We start from the raw sequence: 17,555 nt of genomic DNA, 5'->3' as shown, positions 1-17,555 counted from the left end.
AATTTTATTGTATTATTGTAATTTTATAATGAATATATAAAATAACATAATGATTTTTATTTTATATATTTTATGGTTAAATTCTAACTTTAAAATAATAAAATTATTTTAAGATAAGGTTAAGGTATTATTTAATACTAATGAGCTTGAGTAAAGAATTAAGCCAAACTATATTATTTTACGTCAATTTTTATTATTAAGTAATGTTTGGTTTGATTTAGTCTAACTATTTAGGCTAGTTTGATTAATTGACTTTAGTCAATTAATACCAAATCTAACTTAATTAACTAATATATACCCCTATGTGAAGTGATAAATTAATTCTAAAATCTAAGGTTTGATATTTTAATTTAGAATGCATATAATGTGGTGATAAGTCTCTATTTTCAAATGTTTTATAACTAAATTGATATTTTAAATAATAACACTACTTATTTATAATAATTAGACATGTGATAGTTAAAACTTTATAATTAATTATTTTTATAATTAAATTGATATTTTAAATTTATTCATTCATAAAATGATATTTTATCTAATCTAATTTTTTAATTTAAATTCTATATTTAATATCAGTAACTTTAAAACTTCATGCTGGTTTAAATGTTCTCAATTTAATGGCTAATGATAGGAAATAGGAAATAAAAAAAAGAAAAGAAGAAAAATAAGATATTTTAAAATTCTACTTTTAACTTTTACAATATATGAAATATATCTACGTATGTGATGCTGTATGATTTTTTTTTATTTGGTGCTATCTTGTGACATAAATATAAAAGAAAAGATAATATAGTGTATAATTTTCTTATAAAATTTTAACTTAAAAATGAAAACTAATTAAAAAGGAAAAATTTAATGTAAAAACAAGCCAATTACATTAATTAAGAGTTATTGTTAATTAAAAGTAAAAATAAAAATTTTAAATAAAACAAGCTAGAAAAATAAATAATTATAAACTAATGTATAATCATCTATATTTTTACTATTTATTATTATAATTTTTTATATTATAATTATAAATATGAGTATCAAAATAGATAATATAATAACCTCAAGAAGTAAAAAAATTAAAATAAATAATACAAATGATATTGTATCAACTATATTTGTAGTTTACTTTAGTCAAAATAAATAATATAATTTTCAATTTTAATAAATTAAAAGAATTAAATTAAAATATTTAATGATAGTAATGATATTTTATAACATTTAATATTTAAGATATATGTGTTTGCTAGTTTAATAATACATATATATATATATATTATTAAGCAATAATAAACTATAGGTTCATTACAACACGGTGGTAAAATGGTGGGATACAAAAGGAGGAGGTCATGGGTTCAAACTTTGAAGGAAGTGTGAAATAAAAATATAAATTGATGACATGGTGCCATATGGTATGAGGTGGGCTACCACGTGGGGGGTGATGTGGCACCACATGGGTAAGTAAAACCAATATTATTTTTTAACGGTGACAAAAAAGTTGTTGCTGATTGGTAGTTTCTATAGCAACAATATTTAACATTGAGCGATGACCAAATAATTATCACTAATATTTGGTTTCTATGATGACATTTGTCGCCATTGATTCTTAACTTTTAACGATGACTTTTATTGTCATTGCAGATAGAATCAACGACAAGAGCTCTTGTAGTAATATTTTTTTATAAAATTTTAAAAATAAATAAATTCATTAACTCTAAAATTTTTGTAAATTTTTAATTTTGTCTCTATTAAATATCTATGCTTTAATAAAATATTTTTTTAAATAAGATTACCTCTAATAAGAGAATACATGTATGCAATAAAAAGTAAAAAAAAAAAAAATTCAAAATAGCACTTTGGCATAAAATATTTGAACAAAAAGGAATTAGGTCTAGTGGAAGGAGCTAATTCCTCATAATATGATAAACCAAGGTTAATTTAAATCTGTAATGGGAGAGGTTCACATTTAATACCTAAGCATACCTTGAATAGGATTGCCTCTAATAGGAGGAAATCTATGTAAGTTGCAATTTTTTTTTTGGGTCACGATGCAAGTTGCAATTTAATTGACTAATTAAATTAGGTTAGCTTGTCAAGTGCAACCAATATCCAAGTTCCATCAATATAAATGCATATTAATGTTCTTTACCAATCATAAACCGCAAAACCAATTAATCGATGAATTACATAAAATGCAAAGAAAAATATGTCTAGTTACTTCTATACTTTTACGAATAATCTTCTCTATAAAATATCAAACTCAACAAGGGAAAGGAAATTGATTAATCAATTCATATCACCTCAATTTTTTTTTTTTTTGGTTTCATAAATAGAAAGCTAATGAGTGAATGGGGTCCATCCATATAAAGAACATCAAATGAATGGAAAGCAACTGTTGCTGGTCTCTCTATCTGTGATATTTGATTTAATTATTGGAATTGACTTAATAATTTACATTGACTAACAAGAACAATCTTCGTCTAGGTTTTCTCACACGTCGGTATTTCCTTAGTTAAAGTCATTATATTTATGACCTTCTCGATCCCTCTTAGCATCCTGAGGGCTTTTACTTTTGCAGAAGCTTCGTTACAGTAATTTGATCACAACAAAAAAGGATCAATAAGCAATCTCGCTCTACAAGCAAAGAACATGTAAAGCGATTCCACATGGTAAAATAACTGTCTTCTTTCTCTATCCTTTATTGACAAGTACTTCGTCTTCCACTATAAACGGTGTCTGTATTGCTTATGTGTTTACACGCTAATTTCTTTTAATATATCTCAGTTATATGTTTCCACAGTTCATCCTACATTTTCCTCTTCGAATTAATATGATTCATATCATTTAAATGTCATTAAATTAATGCAATTCAATAAAAATTATTTTTCTATTATCATTTCACAGGAACAGGATACTAACCGCTTGATTCTAGAAGCTGGTTCGGTAATATGCCTATGAGATGAAATTTTCTTGTTTCAGTCGAAATTGTAGGTATGGAGGATTGCTATTATTACATAGAATTCACTGATTTTTTGTCATATTATTTAGGTTTCTTTAACCTGAAGAGATAAAATTTTTATCATAAAATAATCGATGATTTTTTTTATAATTCAATCTTTATATGTTATAGGCTTGGCTGGTCTTCTGCAGTATGTTGGAGGAATTTACTTCCTCCCCCATTTTTTTCATTTCATCTTTATATCTCACGCTTGAAATATTGAGTTAGCTTCTTTATTTTTTGGTCTTCTAGTCCTTCATCAAGTTGTTTGCTGTTTTCATTCTTTCTCTTATTAGGATTGATTAGGATATATATCTATATCTGTAAGTAAAACAGGTACTGCAAAATTGCTTCTCAATCTTTTGAAAAGTCTCCAGTACGTACTCTGGTAATCTTCTTCTTGTTTTTTTCTTTCCTTTTCATTCTTCTTTAATTTTTTGGATTTTTTTCTTAGTTTCTAGGCTTCTTCATCTTCAATCTTCGCTAGTCTTCCTCTGGCTTTCTTTTCTCCTTTTCCGTTCCTTCTTTTTTATTTCCTTCAACTAACCTAATCAACCCATTAGGTTATACCCAGGTTTTATCAAGTTGCTACTGCGTTAATTGGTTCACTTCGATTCAATAAAAAGACCGGGTTAAATGATATTTTGAACCACTCACACAGTTCGTTTGTGAGTTTATCATTGGTCAGTTCGGTCCAATTTTACAAATCATGATAAACACATGAAAATAGTATGTAATTTTAAATGACATTAACCAATTTATTGGAGGTATAAATTAATTAAAAATATCTTATAATATTAAATAAAGAGAGTATAGAGAGCTCTTTTTATTTTTAAAATCTATATGAACTCCCTTAAAATTTAAAGTCACACGGCACACATCACAATTCTATTTTTAAGATTCCGTTTCCTTACAACTAACTATAATTAACCTTTAATATGACCAAAATACTCTTGTTTAACATAAATGTTGTTAAAAAATTATTTAGGTCACCAAAAATAATTTTAATGCATATGTTTTTATTTTGTATCATATTTTATATTTTTAGTGATGTAAACTTATTTATATAGTAATTTCTTAAATCGTAAATACATAATTTAGTTAAAATAAGGGAAAAAATTACATATAAGTTCCAGATAAAGAACTCAATTAATTTTCTTTGTAAAAAGATTCAAATGCCGTTGTACTCATCCTCTTTGACTAATGTTGACCGATCGCCCACGAACATTGGTTCGTCACTAGCTAACGTTGACTGATGGCTTGTGACCATTGATGGTCAACGGACAAAGTTGATAGCAAAACTATTTTTTGAAAATATTTATAAAAACATTTATATTTTAACGTTTACATGTCATACATTTACTGATTTACAGCTAAATCATCAATATTAACAACTGAAACTTTTTATATTTACAAGTCAACATCTTACAAGGTTAATAATTAAATATATATACATGTCAAGTTTAATTATATTTACACGCAAAACATGTTGACTTGTAAATCTTAAAGATTTTCATATAAACATGTGATATTTAACTTGTAAATATCAAAATATTAGTATTTTAATAAAAATTATATTTTCAAAAAAACATTTTTAACATAATTTTAATTAATAAAATTAAGTATTTTATAATCTCTAAGAGAATAATATTTTAATGGTGAGAAAACTGTAACTAAATATAAGTTTTGGAAAATAAAGGGATATATCTTCAATTTGACTATAATTTAAGAGAGGTATTTGTAATCTGCTCAAAAAGAAAAAAAGATTAAGTGCTTTTATTTATTTTTTTCAAACATTCATAGGAAACTCACATCCTGCTACTCAATCAATGCAATTGTACAAATAATGTCTAGTCAACTTGTGACGCGACGTATTAATGAATGCGTAAGATTTTTACAGATAAATGGATGCTTCAAGCTGTGCGCCAGTGAGTCTTCCTGAAGGACCTAATCACACCAATTTACGGAGGGTCCAATCAACTTTTTTTAAGGCACCTTCCCTTTACCTTTTGGAAGAGACAAGTAACTGCTCTCTTGATTATCTCTCAAAAAATCAAATATAAAACTAATGTTTAGTTATTTTGTTATTCCTCATAATTTTACTTAACTTTTGATTCAATTTTATAGTTCAATAACTTAATTACTTTCCCATGATTAAAAAAAAATTAACTTAATACGTGTCATCAATTAACCGTTAATCTTATGATAAATTTTAAATCATGTTCTTCTTACATTTATGCATTCCTATTAACTTCAAAGTTCAACAGACTTCTCATATTTTCACTCATATTTTTTTCTATTTATGTTTCAAATATAGATTTTCTTATCTCTTTGTATTGTCTGGGTAATATTTTTGTGACTTAGATATTTCATAAAAATAACGTAATAAACACATATTTGTTTATAAATTAGAACTAGATGATTATGTGTTTCCCGAAGCGTTATTATTTGTCCACATGTTGTATTTTCATTGGAGATTCGAGTGATTGATATTTAAGAAACCTTGCCTATAAATAAATATCATAAAAAAAAAATTAGTATGAGAATTTCACAAATTGATATGCAAGATGGAATGAAAATTAGTTTAAATCACTTTTGTTTCAGAGGAGGCTAGAATTAACTTCCTGAGATTATGTGTGCCTCTATACAAATATGCATTGGAAGGCAATTGGGAAAAGGCTAAGCCCATGTTGATGCAAGATACAAAGCTTCTGAATGCTGCTATAGCAAAGGAATGGCCAACAGTACTTCATGTAGCAGCAGGAGCAGGACATTTTCACTTTGTGAAGGAGCTTGTGAACCTGATGAATGAGAGTGACTTGGATTTGGATTTACAAGACTACAAGGGAAACACTGCCTTCTGCTTTGCTGCTGCAGCAGGAAACATGGAGATTGTTGAGTTAATGCTGCAAAAAAATCCATCTTTGCCTAAAATTAGAGGTAGAAATGGTTTCACGGCTCTTCTTTTTGCTGCTTTACAAGGAAGAGCTGATACGGTACGATACCTATACTCTATGACTACTGAAATTTTTGATGAAGCAGACTGGAATAAGTTGTTCCTCACTTGCATTGACTCTGGTATTTATGGTAAGTATATGTTACCTATAAATAACAAATACATTTGTTATGATTGAAGTATAGATGAAGCATGATTTAGGATTTGAAACAAAATTAAATGGAAAAGAACATTTTTAATTAGTGAAGTATTTGAGCTTTATATATAAAACTCTGTTACTTCTTAAACTGCGTTACAAAATATGTTTTTAATTAACATTTTCATTTCTAGACTACTTTAAATTTCACAGATTTAGCATTGGAAATGCTGAGAGAAAGGCCTAAACTTGCAATGGCAACAGATGAGGATGGAATGACAGGTTTGCATATCTTGGCTCAGAAGGAGATAGATTTGGAAAGTCATAGCGCAGAACATCAAAGTGAACTTCCAAGTTTAGGTAATTACTCCTTCCAATTCTATTTATAAAACACTTTTGACTAAATCATATGGATTAAAAAATGGTTAAAATTAGTTAGGAGTCCTATTTTTTTTTTTTTTAAAAAAAACATTTCTATAGAAATCCTAAATTAGCCTTAACTAAAATTATCAACTTCATCTTTAAATCTTAAAGTTAAACATGCCATCCAAATGAATTAATTGGATATGTGAGCACTTTTGGGATAAACTCATTAATGCTTCGTCAGGCTTTACAAGTTATTTTATATTAAGAACCAAGCAAAGGTGTCTTTTATTAAAGATTGGAGGGAGTTCTTCTTAGGAAGACCAATTTATTGGTTTTAACTTGCAATGTATCAACATGTTTTTTTAATATCCAAAATGTATAATATGACTAAAATCATAGACTCCCCCAATATGTTTCCTAACTTTAGCTTTGGCTTCCTCAATTCATCAAATTATATATCTTAGGTATAATGCATGGTGTTGCGCTTCAACTTGTTGATTCCATGTGGAGAGGAATTCTCAATCAAGTAGACTCAGATTTACATATGAGAGACATCATTAGTCAACCATCACAACTGTTATTTGATGCTGCAAAAGTTGGAAACTTTGACTTTTTAGATGAGCTTTTGAAGTCATTCCCAGATTTAATATGGGAGTTGGACGATAAGAATCGAAGTATAATTCATGTTGCTGTTTTATATCGTCATGCTAACGTCTTCAATCTCATTCATGAAGTAAGTGCAAACAAGGATACCATATTGTCATACAGAGACACAGATGACAGAAATAATATATTACATTTGGCGGCAAAATTGGCACCAACCAATCGACTTCAGTTGGTCTCCGGAGCTGCTTTTCAGATGAAGCTTGAATTATTATGGTTTGAGGTATTTCTTCCTTAGCGTCTATGAAATGGCAAATATGATCTAATGGCTATATAACACACACACACACACATAAATAAATTAATTATATTCATGAACAAAACCATTTGATATGGCAGGAGGTAAAGAAGATGATGTCACCATCATTTGTAAAGATGAAAAATATAAAAGGTGAAACTCCTTCTGAGTTATTCACTAAGGAGCACTCCGAATTACAAAAAGATGCCGAGTCATGGATGAAGAGAACAACTAAGTCATGTATGGTTGTTTCAACTCTGATTGCAACTGGAGTGTTTTCTGCCGGATTTAGCATACCTGGTGGCACCAACGATGATACAAGAGTTCCAAATTATTTGGGAGAACGATCATTCATGATATTTGCAATATCAGATGCTATTGCATTGATCTCATCTTCATCCTCCATACTTGTTTTCTTGTCTATTCTTATCTCACGTTATGCAGAGTATGACTTTTACAAGTCCCTGCCCTCTAAGCTGATATTTGGATTGGTAATGCTCTTCGTCTCCATAACAAGCATGATGATAGCATTCAGTAGTGCTTTCTTCGTGACATATGGCCATGGGTTAAAGTGGGTTCCTAGCTTCATTTCTATGCTTTCCATTTTGCCGATTGTCATTTTTTTAATTCTAAAATTTAAACTTTTTTATGATACCATTTACTCAACATTTTACTTAAGATCTTTGTTCTGGCCAAGCAAACATGTGCTTTACTAGCTAGAACATAGAGAACGTCTAATCAAGAGCTGATGTATATGTGTATATCTTACGTCAATTTGCAATTAATATAAATAATATTTTGGTTTTTCATTTGGCAATGGATAAAAAGTGCATCCTTTGTGACAAACAACTTGATAAAATTAAGGACAGATGCTTGAAAAATTGACTAAGAACTATAATTTGCTCAATGACAAGGCTAAATAGTAACAGCAATGAGCTCTACCAATTAACTTTTGATACATAAAAGCATATTTAGCTAATTAACTAATAAAATAAAATATATATATATATATATATAACGACTAATTTACAAAAGTAGCACGGGTAAACATGATAACGTATTATCACAATTTTAATGTGATTTGTCCTTGATATATTCAGTCATTTTGAGATATTATTTTGTTAATTCGTATTGCTAAGCAAAGGGAGTTTTCAATTCAATCATTAAGCTTGCTTTCGACATGTTCACAAGCAATAGTACCAATAAAGCCATTTTTTTTTTTTGCTAGAAAACTTAATTATCATTCAAAAAGAAACAGCATGTATTCACGGTACTAGCATTACACCAAAAAGAAATAAGAACAAAGCAAAAGATAAATGTGAACAAAAAATGTAAGTGTGAAACAGAAGCAAGAACTCTCAAGCCAAATTCCTAGATAAGTAAGGGACTTGATACCTAAGATGAGCTAGAGAGATGGTGACTTTTGATTGAGCCCAATATGAAGAGCACATCTCGTTCGTTATAGCCAGAGCAAGACAGTCTACAGCCTGGTATTTAGTTCTTGGGATCCCTTGAAAGCAGTACCTATGTACTTAGTAGGTGACCAAGATTCAAAAAAAAAAAAAAAAAAAACCACTATGATTGAACATTCCTGCACACAAACAGCAATACCAGATTCAACCAAAGGGAGAAACCGGATAATGGGAACTCTCCTTGAGCGTAATGAGCATAACTTTTGTCTCACAACCTAATGAAAAGTCAAACATAGATACATAATCACCAGCAACTTGCAAGCAGACTCCTTTCTTCTAACTGCAATACTAGTACCTCTGTTCCTAAAATTATAAGCATTGTTTGCAAACACAAAAATATCATAGACATCCAATAGTACCTGTAAAGGCTAAAGCCCAAAACAAGTCTAAGACCATGAAGAACCAGTCCAACATTATTAAGAAGGCACAAACAATGTTATAACATCTTAGCTTATCCACTCTTATAAGTCTTAGATTTATTGTATTTTATTATTTTTCCTTGCATATGCATGGCTTCTTTTCCCATATTCTAGTGTTGCGTGTCTCCCTATATAAACCCTTGCAATATTCTTGGTTGATTGTACCACATATAATATTCATTCATATACTACAAATCTTTTCTTGGTATCAGAGAATTTGGCTTGCAACCATGGAACTTTCTTCTTCTGTGTTTTGTAATGTAAAGTATTATTTATATATATTATGTGTAAGAAAGTATGTGAAATGATAAATGAAACCTTAAATGGTTTGAAAAAGCATGATCATAGGGGTGGGAGTTTACCCGAGTGTAGAAGATGATAAAGATCATATGGTAAGGTTTTCTTAGTACTTATTAGGGTGTGGTGTTGGAAACAATTCTCCTTAGTGCCTTGAAAGGTGCAGTGTTAGAGAAGATCTCTTTAAAGCCTATTGAGGTACGGAATTAGAGATGAGAGACTCTTTAGTGTCTTTGTGATACGGTGTTGGAGTCAACGATACCCTATTATATGTATTGGGGGAAACCATAGTCCATATTATGCGTTAAAACATCTTTGGCTAGGTGATTCTACCACTATAGGTGAGCTCAAGACTAATGAGAGTGTACATTAGTTTAAGATGAGCCTATAGTTTCGTGTCAAGGTGATTTGGAGGTTTAGTTGGTAGAGATCACGATAGCATGTTATGTGATATGATGAAATATGTTAAGATAACATGGAATCCTATGTGATTGAGGAAAAGTTGAGAAATGAAATGAGATATGTGATATAAATGCTATTTTATGAGGTTTTTAATAATATACTATGTTTACTTCCATATTGTCACATGTGATAGTCAATAGGAGTGAGTTATTCTGTTACTGAGATTTTTATCTCACCCCTATGGTTACATGTTTATAGGATTAGGAAGTGACTAGGGTAAGGGAAGAGAGTCTAGTTTGGCTTGAGTTATGAAGCCATGTACTTTGAGTTTGTGTAATGAACAGAACTGAGGTTGTATGTATGTGTATAAATGAGTTTTCATAGGGTTGCATGCATGATTTGAAAAGAGATTTTGTGAAATCAAGCCCAATTATGTGTATATGTGTTTTTTGAAATAAAGGGGCTATGATTTGAGTATATTGTGTTGAAATGATTTTGTGTTAGTGGATCTTAAGCCAAGAGATAAATTATAACGAAATGAGTAATTTGGGGGCTAAGATTGTATTGTGAATATGATTGTATACGAATAGGTTGAGAAGTAGCCAAGTGGGCTAGTTATGCCAAGAAATGGCAAAGTGTGTAAGTTAGTAAAATGGTGGAAATTGGCTATAGAAGGGTCAAATTTTGATATATGAGTATGATTATAATTAATTATGGTCAATCAGGTGTATTAGATCCTTTTAGACTTGGTTCAAAACCTAATGTGGTCTAATGAGAGTAAGGGATCAATTTGAGTGCTTGAGTGTGTAAATTTTTTAGAAAAAGTGACTTTTGCACCCTAATGTCTAAATTTTAATTAGACTGTTAGATCATGTCCAAACATATCTCATTAGTTAGTATACGAGCTAAGCTCTGTGTAGGCACTTGAATTACTCCAATCGAATATCGTATGTGAAAACAGCACATGTAAGAAGTTTGTCATTTTTGCTATCAAAATGATAGCAGAAATTTAGACAGGCGTACCACAGCGCATGGTGACACATGCTGTGGTATATGACACAGAAAGGGTAAGCATGTGGCTCTGTGTCACATGCCAAGGTGCATAGATTGCAAGTTACAACACACATACTGATAAGGACACGGAAGCAAAATTGTGCTAGTTTAGGGACAGAACCCTGAAACAACAAAAACACAAGAATAAAAAGAAAGGGACGAAATTTATGACAAAAATAAAGAAAGGTATGAAGTAAACAATAGGATAATGATCAAGGAGAAGATCCTCTAGAGCACCTGCCTCTAGGAACCTCAACCTTTGAAGACACCACAAGAGTTTATCACGCTCTTGATCACATCTGTTTCTCACACGGGATATCACCACAAAGCACTAAGGCTCACAAGAGTTATAAACTCTAAAATGAATAATTTCATTCAACTTCTGTGTTGTTTACAATAGGGAGCATGCCTAATTTATATAGGTGATAGAACACATTTGTTACCCACTTTTATTTGTTAATTAGGACCATTTTATTAATGATTTATCACCTTCAAGTGCACACATTGCATTAGATTTGGAACTTTGCCTAAGTTTCTAAGATCAGTGCACTAGGGGCATTTTGGTCCAAAAAATGAACTTTTGAGAAAATGTACAAGAAAAATTGACAAAGTTCATTTTATGTCCAGTTGATGAATGGTGAAATTATATTTTTAAAATTCATTTTAGTTTGGGAGTAATTAAATAAAAAAGTCAACACTTTCTTAAGAGTCTTAGTTTGTCCTAGTTTTTAGTTTGCCTTTGTGTGAAAATTTTTATATAATTTTGTGCAGCCTGAAACTTGGTTAATTTAATAAATTCTCCCTTCTAATTATGAATTTAATTCTGGACATGAATTAGATTTTATTATATCATATGCTATTTAATTGAATTATGTGATTTATGTGACATAGGTGGCATGTGACTTGTGCATCAATTGGGCAATTGAGGTCAACACTCCTTGAGGACAATGGCTGATGGTTTGCACGTGAATTATGATTATTTTGAGGGATTAGATCAGCTAAAATGATGTGGATGACACATGGGAAATTAGGCACACATTGGAATCATCTACAAACCAATAGGAAGTTGCCACCTTGCAAGTGTGACAAGGCTCCCATTTACATTTTAATTTCTTTTTCCTTATTTTAATTAAGCTTCAGCTGATGGGAGACACCAAGGAGCACGCCATTTTAAGTCCCAAATGGAATCCAACACATATCTCATTCATCTTCCACATTCTCTCTCTCTTGTTCATAGTGTTCTTCATTTTCTCTCTTTTGTTCTTCATTTTCCAGCATCCTAACCTCCATTTTCAGCCACCAAACCTCCACAAAACTCATACCATTCTTCTCCTCTCTTCATTTTCGTTCCATCCCTTCCATTTTCACAAGGATTGAAGCTCATTTCCATCATTCAAGAGCTATGGAGTTTGGCCTTCACAAGCAATAACTAGGGTTCTTGAAGATGAAGATTGGCTAAGTTTCTTTGTGGAATCCTAGAGAGATGAAGATGGAGGATGAGTCTTGAGCTTCAAATTGGCTAAGTTCTTTTGTTTCCTATCCTCTTCTCTTTTTACTAGATGGTTAGATTCCTTAATCTAGGGTTTAATCATCTTAGCTTATAAATTCTAATTTGAATTTGATGTTGATGTAAAGAGAGAGGATTGTTTCATTTAATTTCTTCCTTGGACAGCCATGACTGAATTTTGCCACTCTTTGTTTGGCACACAATCTTGTGTTTTTCAATTAGTGAATTTCTTGTGTTAATATTGCATAATCTTGTGGTGTTAATGCTTGTGTTGTTAAGTAGCTTGACATAATCTTGTGGTTGCTCAATTTATGTATTTGACCATGGCTGTTGAGAGAGAATTTTAAATGAATCACTTGGCTAATGTCTTCACCAATTGGTTAATTGAACTAGGGACTTTAATCTAAGACCTAGGGAGGTTAGCTAATTAGGTTAATTGGCTTAGGATAATTTTCTTAAGTCATGACAGCTTTAGTCAAGAGGAAAGGGAAGCTAAACTTAGCCTAATCATGAGAAGATAATGAGTCCAAAATCAACTAATCTCTAGGGTTCCATTATTGTAAAAAGGGAAGTTCATTTCACTCACTTTCACTAGCATTTTAATTACTTGCATATTAGGTAATTAGTTTAGATAATTAGCTAGATAACTAAATTCCTACAAACTTTGGTTGATTTATTTCACTAGATAACTTTCAATTAGACTTAAAACCATTCCTTGGGAGATGACCTAGGGTTGGCCCTATATTGCATTAGGGTTAGCTTTAGTGTAATTTTGAGGATAAGCGACTAATTTCCTATCAATAGGCTCATAGAAAAAAAATATTTCCTAAAATTAAAACCCTAATTTCCCAATACTAAAAGGAGAAATAATATAAAATAATGATAAAATATTTAGCCACATAATTTAGAAGATGTGATCCTAAAATTATGGGATTACAAAATTTAAAAATTAATACTATAATTAATTCTAACCTTTTACTAGACTCAAAATAGAAAATCAAATCAAAGGACCATTAAAATAGGAAAGAATTTAGGAGACAATCAAGGGATCATAAAGGATTTAAAATCACACTACCCTTGACTTCTTTACTAGGGTTTCATGCGTCCTTGCTTGCAAGAGGCTCAACTTGTAGTCTTCCTTGCATTAGGCTAAGGTCTGCATCTCTTGGGCTTGACTCTTCATGAGTTTGGATCTTAAATACATTATGCACGTATAGATGCTCTCTTTTGGGCTTGAGAGGAGTGTCCCAATGCTCTCCAAGCTCTTGAACTTCTTGCACAAGACTGAACAAGGCTTGCTTCATAGCTTTAGTTTAGGCTCTTATCATTGGACCTTCAATATGTTGTAATGGGTCTTTAGGTACGTTGGATTGGAAGTATTGGGCCCCTTCTATGTCACCATGCTCATGATTACCATCCTCAAGCTTCGTTGCCATTAATGCTATGTCACCCATGCCATGGGGTCTATCATTCCCTCCCAGTTGGAAAGGATTCGTCCTCGAATCTGCAGAATCATATAAAGATAAATCAAAAACATTAAATGTGGCACTAACATTGCCATAAAAGCTAGGTAAATCAATCTTGTAAGCATTATCATTAATTCTTTCCAAAACTTGAAAAGGTCCATCTCCTCGAGCTTGAAGTTTGGACTTCCTTTAATTAGGAAATCTCTCTTTCCTTAAATGCAACCAAACCCAATCTCCAGGCTCAAAGATCACACGTCTCCTGCCTTTATTAGCTTGCTTGGCATATTGCTCATTCTTTCGCTCTATGTTTGCTTTAACCTTAGCATGTAAGTCCTGCACAAACTTAGCTTTTTTTCTTGCCATCAGTGTTAGCATGCTCAGAGAAAGGCAAAGGTAAAATATCAATAGGAGATAATGGATTGAAACCATAAACAATTTTAAATGGAGAATAAGAAGTAGAAGAATGAACAGCCCTGTTGTAAGCAAATTCAATATGAGGTAAACAATTCACCCAATTCTTCAAATTCTTTTTTGAATTATTGCTCTTAATAGTATAGTCATAGTTCTGGTAACTACCTTAGTTTGACCATTAGTTTGTGGATGGGCAGTAGTGGAAAAAAGTAACTTAGTCCCTAATTTATGCCATAGGGTATACCAGAAATGACCAAGAAACTTCACATCTCTGTCACTCACAATAGTCTTAGGTAAACCATGCAAACGAACAATCTCTTTAAAGAATAAGTCAGCAATGTTAATAGCATCATTAGTCTTAGCACAAGCAATAAAGTGTGCCATCTTAGAGAACCTATCAACAACAACAAATATGGAATCTTTGCCTGCAGAAGATTTAGGCAATCCAATTACAAAATCCATAGAGATATGTTCCTAAGGGTGAGAGGGGACGAGTAAAGGAGAGTAAAGTCCATGAGGTTGGATCTTAGATTTTGCCTGTCTACATTTAATGCATTTATCACAAACAGATATGACATCTTTCTACATGTGAGGCCAAAAGAAATGATCAGACAAAATAGCCAAAGTTTTATCTACACCAAAGTGTCCCATCAAACAACCACTATGTGTTTCCTTAGTAAGCAACTCACGCATAGAACAAATAGGAATGCATAATTTATTTTTCTTAAAAAGAAATCCATCAAATTTAAAGAAATCACTAGATCCATGATTTTCACAAGATTTCTAAATATTTTCAAAATCAGGATCAGTTTTATAAAGATCTTTTAGAATCTCAAAACCAAGTAATTGAGCATGCAAATAGGAAAGTAATGTATACCTTCGAGATAAGGCATCAGCAACGATATTTTCTTTACCTTGCTTATACTTAATCACATAAGGAAAGGTTTCAATAAATTCCATCCAGCGAGCATGTCTCTTGTTTAACTTACCTTGAGACTTGAGAAACTTTAAACTTTCATGATCAGAATGAATGATGAATTCCTTGGGCCACAAATAATGTTGCCATGTTTCTAAGGCCCTCTTTAGAGCATAAAGCTCTTTGTCATAGGTGGAATAATTCAATGCTGCACCGTGAAGCTTTTTATTGAAGTAAGTTATGGGCTTAGAATCTTGCATTAAAACAGCACCTATACCAATACCAGAAGCATCACATTGGATTTCAAATGCTTTAAAGAAATTAGGCAAAACAAGTAAAGAGGCATTAGTCAATTTATTCTTTAGGGTTTAGAAGGCCCTTTTTTGTGTTTTACCCCATTTAAAGGTCGCATTCTTCTTAACAAGTTCATTAAGAGGGGCAGCAATGCTAGAGAAATCCCTAACAAATCTCCTATAGAAGCTTGCTAAGCCATGGAAGCTTCTCACTTCACTTGCATTGTTAGGGGTTGGCCATTCACGAATAGCCTTACCTTTCTCCTCATCTACACGAATTCCCTGTGATCCAACAACAAATCCCAAAAAGATAACAGAGTCCATGTAAAAGAAACACTTTTGAAAATTAGCATATAACTTATATTCCCTCAAGATGTCAAACACATTTTTAAGATGATTCATATAATCAGTCAAAGATTTACTATAAATCAAAATATCATCAAAGTAAACCACAACAAACTTGCCTATAAACTTTCTAAAAACATGATTCATTAATGCCATAAAAGTGCTAGGAGCATTAGTCAAACCAAAAGGCATAACTAACCATTCATATAATCCAAATTTAGTTTTAAAGGCAGTTTTCCATTTATCACCCTCTTTCATACGAATTTGATAATAACCACTTCTAAGATCAATTTTAGAAAAGATAGAAGCACCATGCAATTCATCAAGAATATCATCAAGTCTAGGGATAGGGTAACGATACTTTACAGTGATTTTGTTGATTACTCTACAATCAACACACATCCTCCAAGATCCGTCTTTTTTTGGCACCAAGATAACAGGGATAGCACAAGGGCTAAGGCTCTCACGCACAAAGCCTTTCATCATCAATTCCTCTACTTGGCGCTGGATCTCCTTAGTCTCTTCAGGGTTAGCCCTATAAGCAGGCTTGTTTGGAATAGCAGCTCCAGGCAAGAAATCTATCCTATGCTCAATTCCTCTTAAGGGAGGAAGTCCATCAGGAATTTCATCAGGGAATAGATCTCTATAATCCTGCAACAAAGAGACAACACTAGAAGGCAAAGTGGGGTCAAAAGTGTTAGTAGAAAAATAAATATTCTTGGGAATTATAATAAGGGCTTGCTCACTCATCAAAGCCTCTTGAATCTTACTTTTCCCACACAATAATATTTTTTTTCACTATTTTCCTTCACTCCCACCATTCTATTTTTTTCTTTTCTCACCTTCTCACCACTCTTTTTCCTCTCTTTTAATTGATTTTCAAGTAAAGTAATACTCTCTTTCTTTTCTCTCTCACTCATGCCACAATCAAGGAGATCTCTCCTTTACTTGTAATTTTGAGTAATCTTTAGTTGATCTTCATAGGCTTAGATGGGCCTGAGAGAATTTAATACAACAGTCTTGCCTTTAAAAGGCACCTTGTAACAATTTCTAAAACCATCATGAGTAGCCTTACTATCAAACTGCCAAGGCCTACCTAATAACAAGTGTCCAGCAAGCATAGGGGCTACATCACATAATACATCACAAGTATAAACTCCAACAGAGAAAGTAATCAACACTTGCTTAGAAACCCTAATTTCAGCAGAATCATTCAACCATTGCAATTTGTAGGGCTTAGGGTGTGGAATTAAAGGTAAAGATAATTTATCTATAAGTAAAGTGCTAGCGACGTTAGTGCAACTACCACCATCAATTATCATGCTACACACTTTCTCTTTGATGAAGTATCTAGTGTGAAAAATATGCTCGCGTTGCTCATGTTCATCATCCTCCTTTGGTTGAATATTGAGAGCTCTTCTTGCCACCAAGATAGAGTCAACTACACCATTACATTCAAGCTCATCATTTGATTCATGGGAGGTAGAATCATCATCAACATTATTAGCATCATCTTTATCACTTTCATGCACACTATCATAGCCACCATCATCTCTCAAGATCATAACCCTTTTATTGCTACAATCTCTCGCCATGTGGCCCACACCATGACATTTGAAAAACTTAATA

At 31.7% G+C, this 17,555-nt stretch overlaps 1 protein-coding gene across 3 annotated transcripts; it reads left to right on the top strand.

Moving 5' to 3' along the window:
• Positions 1 to 2,523: 2,523 nt before the first annotated feature.
• On the top strand, positions 2,524 to 8,110 carry LOC129307392 (ankyrin repeat-containing protein At5g02620-like). Of its 3 annotated transcripts, XM_054948333.1 has the most exons (7): positions 2,524 to 2,657; positions 2,893 to 2,979; positions 4,887 to 5,008; positions 5,591 to 6,073; positions 6,292 to 6,438; positions 6,909 to 7,330; positions 7,447 to 8,110. In XM_054948333.1, exons 3-7 carry the CDS (start codon positions 4,891 to 4,893, stop codon positions 8,059 to 8,061), a joined length of 1,785 nt encoding a protein of 594 aa, XP_054804308.1. In that variant the 5' UTR covers positions 2,524 to 2,657; positions 2,893 to 2,979; positions 4,887 to 4,890; the 3' UTR covers positions 8,062 to 8,110. The 3 variants fall into 3 exon arrangements, with proteins under 3 accessions (XP_054804308.1, XP_054804310.1, XP_054804309.1); XM_054948335.1 differs by lacking the exon at positions 4,887 to 5,008 and having other exon boundaries at positions 7,447 to 8,108; XM_054948334.1 differs by lacking the exons at positions 2,524 to 2,657; positions 2,893 to 2,979 and adding an exon at positions 3,356 to 3,374.
• Positions 8,111 to 17,555: the final 9,445 nt, after the last annotated feature.

Source organism: Prosopis cineraria, unplaced genomic scaffold (genome assembly GCF_029017545.1).
Source record: "Prosopis cineraria cultivar Desert tree isolate PC_DT_omini unplaced genomic scaffold, ASM2901754v1 PC3, whole genome shotgun sequence".
Taxonomy (NCBI): Eukaryota; Viridiplantae; Streptophyta; class Magnoliopsida; order Fabales; family Fabaceae; genus Prosopis; species Prosopis cineraria.
Note: the sequence above shows the minus strand (reverse complement) of the source record. Positions and strands in the feature narration are given on the sequence as shown.